Genomic DNA, 8689 nt, shown 5'->3' on the forward strand with positions numbered 1-8689 from the left:
TTTATCGTTGTTGTAAATGTTGTCATTTACAGCAACAACATGTAATCGTTGCCGTAAATTCTTTAATCTAGAGTAACAACATATAGTTGTTGCTAGAAATACTTACATTTATGGCAACAACATGGAGTCGTTGTTGTAAATGCTTTTATTTACAGTAATAACATGGAGTCGTTGTTGTTAATGCTTTCATTTACAGCAACAACATGCAGTTGTTGCTATAAACGTTTTAATTTACAGCAACGAATGTATTATTGCCAAAGTTGTTACATTTTTTCCATAATCACCACCACCAGAAAGAAATTTATAGCAACAAAATTTTGTAACGACCTAGAAACTTACGTTGCTAAAGTTTGTTTTTAGCAACAACGTTTTTTTGTTGTTGCCAAAACTTGTTACCAAAAAGCAATTTTCTTGTAGTGCTGGCCATTCGAGTAGAGGTTCCATACGCCCATAACACAATGATTAGTTCATCCGCCCATCTTTTCTTGAGTTCGCCCAATCTTTTCTTCATTCCTTTGATAATGGTTTGGTTGGTGACCTCTGTTATTTTGTTGGGTTGAAGGTAATAAACAGATGCGAACCTATTTTTTATGCCCAATTATTTACAGAAGTCTTTGAATTCCATGCAGTTGAATTGGGTACCGTTATCAGTGATGATTACATGGGGGTGACTCCAAATCTGGCTATGACACTTGCCATTATGAAATCAATGATCTAATTTATAGTGATGGATGACCCTATGTCTGTTTCTACCCATTTTGTGAAGTGGTATATGACTACTACTACAAACTTGTGTTGCTTGGTCGTTATTGGGAATGCCCTATTATGTCTATTCCCCTTGTTGGGAATGGCCACCCTTCCAGGATGGGTCATTGGAGGGCTTTAGACACATGGCTTTCATTAGCATGGATTTGACAATTATGGTAAGCTTCTATAATTTTTATGGGCTTCTTTTTCTACATTGGGCCAGAAATATCCTAATAGTCTGGCTTTCTTGAAGAGAATGGTGGACACTTCATGAGCCCCACATATGCCTTCATACAACTCTTGTAACACTTGGACACCTTCATTTGTCATAATACATTTCAACCAAGGTTGGTTGAATGATCTTCAGTATAACTGTTCATTCATAACAACATAATGTTCTACCTTTTTTACTAATCTCCTTGCCTCTTCCTTGTCCTCGGGTAAGACTCCGTTTTCTAAGTATTGGGAAAGAGGGATTCACCAATCCCCAATAGCGGGTGTTATTATTGCCACAATCTCCTTGATAAAAGTAGGTTTTGATCTTACCTCGAACGAATATGTGAGATCTTTCTGCTGGTCCCAACTGGAAGAAATTTTGGCCAAATGGTCCACTCGGTGTTTGATCTGCTATTTTACTTCCTTCTTTTCCATGATGCTAAGGATATGACGAACTTCTTCCACATACTGGAGTAAGGTTTCATCTTTGACCGTATAATTTTTAGTGATTTGACTGAGGATCAGTTGCGAATCATTATCAATTATAATGCGTTTTGGCATTATCTCCTTCAGCAGAAGTAGGCCCGATATCATGGCTTCGTATGCTGTCGCATTCTTAGTGGCTGGAAGATAAAGTTTTGCTGCATAATGAATCTTGATATACTCGGGTCCTCTAATGACCACACCAATCCATGCTCCTTCAGCTAAGGATGCTCCATCCATATACATTGTCCATTCTTCTTCAGTTACCTTGGGCGGATCCTTAAATAAATGCATAGACTTGACTTGACTTCTGTTAGAATATCATCATATAATCTAATTCATTTTCAGTTTATAGTCATTCATCACATGAAAGTGATAAATAAATATTGAATAATAAATTAACATTGCACAAAAGCCTATACAACCAGTCTAGACCTAAGAATTAAAGCTACTAAACCTACAAGATAGATAAACATTAGTTGCAGGAAACTGGAGCCTGTCTTTCGAATTTATCTACGACATCGGACTCGATCAAGTAGGACTCATCACATCAGTATGTAGTTTGATCTATGATTTATATCTACATATTCTAGTTGATATATTATTTATTCCGGAAATACCTTTTAACCCGTAATTAATTACATTTTTACGTGTTTAAGCATTTAAACATCTATTTATGCCTACCGGAATGTAAATTTATCGAAATTGGAAATTACAGACTCAACCTGATGAAATGGATGAAAGATAGAAATTCCACATTTTTACCACTAGAGTTGATGGGCTATAGTGAGTGGCTGATAAGCTTAGTGAGTGGCTCGGCCACCTGCTGTAGAGTGTTGTTCTCGAAACCATAATAGACAAATACAAATTGAAATCAAATTGCACACTTAAACTAAGGCTTTTAAACCCTTCAGGGTGTTACCTATGGTGATATGATCCGACATTGCGTGGATGTAGACTCACGAATGCAGATGAATAGGACCACGAACAAAACCCACGAACAGAATCCCAAATTTATGAATCTGGACTCGAACTGGATTGAATTGATTTCAAATGATTGATTTGAACCCTTTCATTACTTATTAGAAGGATTAAGATGATTGATTTTGTGTTTACCTGAAGAATCAGTGAGGGAAACCTAGGATTTCGCTCACTTCTAATGACCTTCACTCACTTTCAGATTGTTTCTCTAGAAACTCCCTCTAAGATCTTAATTCACTCAATTCTGACCTTTTTATGAAGTTTAGAATGACTTGAAACCTTTCTTTGGTGTTTTGGGTTGGTAAATTAAAGAGCAAGGCTTTGTTCTTGCTTTCTTTCTCTAGTTTCTCACTCTAGGGCCCCGTTTGTTTAGGGGAAAATATTGTGTTCTGGAAAATTTTATGCAGAGAAAATATTGTGCAGGAAAATAAAATATTTTCCTGTGTTTGGCAACAACACTGGAAAATATTTTCCAACCACTAAATATAGATTATCTATATTTTTTTTATTTTCAGTTGTATATTAAAACACAAAAAATATGTAGAGACGTGGAAAACTGTGAAAACGTAAAAAAAAGAAAAAAAATGTAAAAAAACTCATGAAAACAAGAAAATGTAAAAAAAACACGAAACACAAAAAACGTAAAAAGATATGGAAAACACGAAAACGTTAAAAACACGAAAACATGAAAAAATATGGAAAACAGAAAAACGTGAAAAAACAAAAAAAAAATTATAAAAATTTATTAAAAACACAAAAAGTGGAAAAATGCGAAAATTACGAAAAGTAAAAAAATATTAAAAACATGGAAAAAAGTTGAAAAAAAATAAATATAAAAACACGAAAGCATTTTTTCACATTTTCGGTATTTTTTGTATGTTTTCTCGTGTTATCAACGCTATTATGTTTTTTTGCAACTTTTTCTTCTTTTTTGTGTTTTCATTTTTAGCTTTTCGGTTTTTCCCTTTTTCACGTTTTTTTTACGTTTTTTATTTTTCGCATTTTGTTGCTTTTTCGTGTTATTCACCTTTTTTTCATGTTTTTCGTATTTTTCACGTTTTTGTGTTTTTTACGTTTTTGTGTTTTGTTTGCATTTTTCGTATTTTCATGTTTATCGTGTTTTTCACGTATAGTCACGTTTTTGTGTTTTAGCATTTTTGGGTTTTCGTATTTTTCGTATTTTATCACGTTTTTGTGTTTTTTGTATTTTTCATGTTTTTGTATTTTTCGTATTTTATCACTTTTTCGTGTTCATGTTTTGTGCCTTTTCAAGTGTTTGTTTTTTTTAACGTTTTTGTATTTTTCGCATTTGTTCACATTTTCATGTTTTTTGCGAGTTTTTTTTTGTCATATTCTCGTGTTTTGTAACGTTTTCATATTATTTATATTTTTCGTGTTTCATATTTTTACATTTTTTAACTTTTTCCCAATATTTCTTTGAACGCGTATGTTTTGGGGAAAATGTTTTACCCTTTTGAAAAGGGTAAAACATTTTCTCTTATTTCTTCATTGCTTTTCCATTGACTTGTAACTTATTTTCCTTTGACTTATTTTCCTGCCCAAACAAACACTGGAAAATTGGAAAAATATTTTCCCCCAAACAAACGGAGCCTAGAAATCTATGTATTTTCCTGGAGCTCTTAAATGTCGTTCTCCCCCTCTAAATTGCCATTTTTTTCTTTAATCATATATCAGTCGTTCCTTTCAACTGCCAAAGGAGTGGACACAAAACAGGGAAGTTAGGGGGAATTTCTGCCTCAACTGACAATGTAGCTGATCGGCTATGTTGGTGGCTGATCGGCCACCATATGGTTAGGGGAAGAAATGCCCATTTTCCAAATGAGGCCCGGATCATTCTAACGCCTTGTCCGACCTTCAACTTCGACGATTCTTATCCCGTTAGAATTATCTAGACGAGACGGACACTTTACTGTCCCATGGCCCAGGAATAAAATTGTCCCAATTTAATGTTATTTCCCTAGTTACATATTGGGTTTTCGTTCGGAAACTTAGGATGGTCATAACTCTTTCATTTGACCCCCGAATTGAGCTCGGAAAAGTGCGTAAGGCTCAAATTGGAAAATAGTTGACTTTGAGCTCTAAGATAGATAGAACAAGCAGTGCGGAATCCTTATAACATACCGAGAACAAGCAACCTAAATTCATCATTAGGGTCGGAAAGGTCTGTGCTCACAACTAGGATTATGGACCCCAACTAAGTGATGTAAGGCTCTATGAAACTCAACCCCTCCTGCACCGGAACAGTTCCAAGAAAGAAACTTCATAAAAAATATTTTACAAATCGACACGAATCAACATATTCCCCCTAAGCAGTAGCATAGAAGTCCTCCACACTAACCACTTCTTCACTAACTCGGCTTGAAGCAGTCTCTCCCTTTTGAGGTCCATTGGTCCTAAAGTGAGTATTTTCTACCCTCAGCTTGAGTTCATGTCAATTTGCTGGAGAACAGGATATGAGGGGGCTTCGGTGTGAGTACATTCTCCTCGGCCTATTTCCTTCCCACTTATCGAGTTGGAACCAAAATCCCCAGGGTCAATCCTCATATCCTCATATTGGTGATCAAAGGCAAGGTTTGCAAAACTGTTGTGACTGAATACATATATTCAGACCCAAGCAAAAGCGACAATTCCTCCCGATATCGATCGAGCAACACCTTTTCCTATCATGTTACCATGCATTGGAGTTTTAGTACCCACATGTCCATTGCCACCAGTGTTATTGATCCCCTTCGAAGAAGATGTAGAGGCCCTCAAATCATCACTCTTAGTAGTGGCAAAAGGATTAGGGATGCGGGGATCAACAACATTGTTTGATTGGATAGACATTCTTCTCCCTTAACCTCGCCCCCTGTTAGCAAACTTTCTTCTCGGAACTATCATCCACTCCATTGGAATATCATGATCCACTGCTCCGTCAGTACTCTCACTCGGGGGCTTATGTGCATAGGAAGGTCAGAAGCCAAATTCGCATACATTGTTCTACAGGGGCTTTGGCTTAATGACACTAGGCAAGGCACATGATGTCTTTATGTGACCATAGCGACCGCCGTTCGTGCAGGCTATATGGAGCCTTTCATACTCCAAACATTGTTCTGAACCCTCCAAGTCGAAATGATCAATCAAATGCCTTTGTAAATCGACTTCTACACACTCGAGCGAACTTCCTCTTGCTTTCAATGCAGTATTGTCATCAACCCATACAAGCTTCCCAACAACTCCAGCAAGTCCTAACAGAGCATCTTCATCATAATAAAACATGGGTAATTAGGGGAGCCTAATCCAAACCAATGACTTTTCTATAAATGCATCAGAGGGTTTGAAAGATGACGACCAAGTCCGCACAGTAAGGTAGTGCCCCTAGACTAGCCATCGTCCATCATTGATAACATGATCACGATCCAACTTATTATCGAATTTCACTAAGTGGAAGCCTTTAAGGTCCATCATCTCGAAACCCGCAATAGGATTCCAAAGTTCAATCATTTTCCTCTGTAGTGTTATATATATAGCCCAGATTTCGCCCCAAAAGTTTGATTATCAACGCATATCAATCTCTGTTTTAGTTCCGGGCCACTCTAGGGTGTAAAGGATTGTCATCCACAAAATCTATCTGAATATTACTTGACGCCCGAAGATTCTGACGGGTTTGAGGAGGAGAGTTCTTCCCTCTCCCTTCATTAATATCTAATAATTTGCACGGAGGAAGATGTCCGGCTGCCATTTGATACCTAATAATTTCCATAAATTCCCTTTGAAACAAGTATGAGAAAAGTTAGGTATTTATAATGCCTACTTTTATTGTTATGTGGTGGTATATAATGATGACCTTTGAGTTTTTATTTTTATTTTTTTATTTTATGTTATTTGAGGCAAGCTTGTTAGGAACAAATATTATTATTATATTTATGGATGCAGGAAGAGAAGTAATACAAGAAAGACGAAATTGATTCGTTTTCCAACAGTAAATTATTGTCTAATTAAGAAAACAAAGTGTGGTTTAGTTATGTCGTTTGGAAACCCTAACCTCCAAACCATCTTTCATATAAAGCACAATCGATGGAGTTGGTTTGGCCGGATAAGTTCGAACAACTTGAAAACAGTAATTGGAAATAACAGCCGAAGCAATTGCTTTCATCTGAATAAATGTCAAGTTCTTCCCTAAACAGCTCCTAGGTCCTGTATTAAATGCTATAAACTTGTAGGACGGAACATGAACTATTTCTCCGTTCTTGGATATCCATCTCTCCGGCCTGAATTCCAAGCAATCTTTCCCCCATATTTCTTCCATCCTTCCCATTGAATATAAGGAATAAATAAGCTTCTGATTTCCAGGAATTTTAATTCCGCTGGGAAGAGTGTCTTCTTCAATGGACATCATATGATCGAAAGGAATAGTTGGATAAAGCCTCAATACTTCACATATTACTGCGTGAAGATAAACAAGTTTGTTGAGCTCCTCAAAACTGAATGTGTGGTTCTCTTTCATCTGTAAATTATCTTTCATCTCTTGATAAATCTTTTTCTCCACGAGTGGATGTGTTCCTACTGCCCAGAAAAACCACACAAGAGCTGCTGCTATTGTATCTCTCCCAGCTCCGAGGAGATTAAAAGCCATGTCTGTCAGAAACTTGTCTGATTTAATATTGATGCCATTTTCTTCAACTTCTGACAAGAAGTAGGTAAGCACATTGAAATCGTCTGTTTCAAGCTGGTTTAGTTGCTGCTGTCGTTTGCTTGAAATGTGCTGCACAACGAAACTTTCAAGGACTTTCCAAGCTATGCGGAATGTTTTCTCCTTCCCAACCTAGAAAAACCAACTACTCTACTTAGTTAGGGAAAACATATGATAAATAAATAAATAAATATGAATGAAAGCTAACCTGAAGAAATCTCTGCAATTTCCAAATGGATGAAGGAACTAAATGCCTATGAAGACCGGCTTCTTCCATATCATGAAAAGCTTTCTCAATAGCAACACGAGGTAATTCAACTGAAAGACATTTGGGATCAAATCCAACTATAAGCATACATATATTATCAAATGTTAATCTCTGCACTATGTCTTGTAAATCAACCACATTGCCTAATTTTGAAGCATTTTCAAGAACTGGAAATAGGCCATTTGATATCTTGTGATTCAATATTCTTTCAACAGCAGCTTTGAATCTCTTGTTGTGAAATAATGAATGAATTATCCTTCTCTGAATTTTCCAAATATCAGAATCAACAGCCAGAATTCCGTCTCCGAGAGGTTCGAATATCTCCTTATATTCATTCCCTTTTAAGTAATTGGAGAAGTTTCTGCTTAGAAAGTGATTGACATTCATGGGATCGGAAGTTAAGACAAAATCCATGCCGGTAAACCAAGGGCCTTTGAACATAAATGTTCCCCCATTTTGCATGAGAAGATCTGTAGCAAAGTCATGGACACGAGAAATGTTCCAAGCAAGGCCTGGAAGCATCCCAAAAACAGGCCAATTGATTACTACAGACTTTCTTTTTGACCAAATAATCAAAAGGAAAACAATGGAAAAAGATGCTATGAGCATCCCTGCATAACCTATTGCTGCCATTTCCTCATTCTCACTCATACTCTCACTGTTGCTATATATATACATGTTGTTTTGTCTCAACTTGAGTTGCAAATTTAGTACACAAGGATCAAATGAGCACCTATTGTTAAGAGGTTAGGAAACGGTTATTCATGAAGGTGACAACGCCATAAGTGCAACTTTTAGTAACTATAATTAATAAACTAATCCAATATAGTCTTCATACAATTAATAATAAAATAATAGGAAATTTACAAAACTATGAATTTGTGGAGCTCCAATATATTTTGGCTTAATACATCATTTGCTCCCTGAACTTGTCCAAAAAGCTTGGCTGGCCTCTTGAATTTTTAAATGCTCCGATAGTCTCCTGGACTTGCATAAAATGTTCAGTTAGCCCCTTAAACTTGCATAAAATGTAATCAATTGATCACTCGGTCGTAAAAAAAGTAAGTTAAATGTGGAAGATGTATTCCACGAGTCTTAAAAAAAGTAAAACGACCAAAATCGGAGTGATGATTCTAATATTAGGGAAGACAAGTTGTATAGTTGAGCAAGCAATAACTTTCTTTTTAATCTATTTTTTAATTATGTAATAACATTCTAAGATGCGTGGAACACATCTTCCGCATTTAACTTACTTTTTTTACGACCGAGTGATCAATTGATTACATTTTACGCAAGTTCAA

The 8689-nt window shown here is 36.2% G+C and overlaps 1 protein-coding gene across 1 annotated transcript; it reads right to left on the reverse strand.

Moving 5' to 3' along the window:
• Positions 1 to 6360: 6360 nt before the first annotated feature.
• On the reverse strand, positions 6361 to 8051 carry LOC136233476 (alkane hydroxylase MAH1-like). The gene is made up of 2 exons (XM_066023146.1): positions 7329 to 8051; positions 6361 to 7252 (listed from the first exon to the last, which is right to left on the reverse strand). Exons 1-2 carry the CDS (start codon positions 8037 to 8039, stop codon positions 6446 to 6448), a joined length of 1518 nt encoding a protein of 505 aa, XP_065879218.1. The 5' UTR covers positions 8040 to 8051; the 3' UTR covers positions 6361 to 6445.
• Between the last annotated feature and the right edge of the window lie 638 nt (positions 8052 to 8689).

Source organism: Euphorbia lathyris, chromosome 6 (genome assembly GCF_963576675.1).
Source record: "Euphorbia lathyris chromosome 6, ddEupLath1.1, whole genome shotgun sequence".
Lineage (NCBI taxonomy): Eukaryota > Viridiplantae > Streptophyta > Magnoliopsida > Malpighiales > Euphorbiaceae > Euphorbia > Euphorbia lathyris.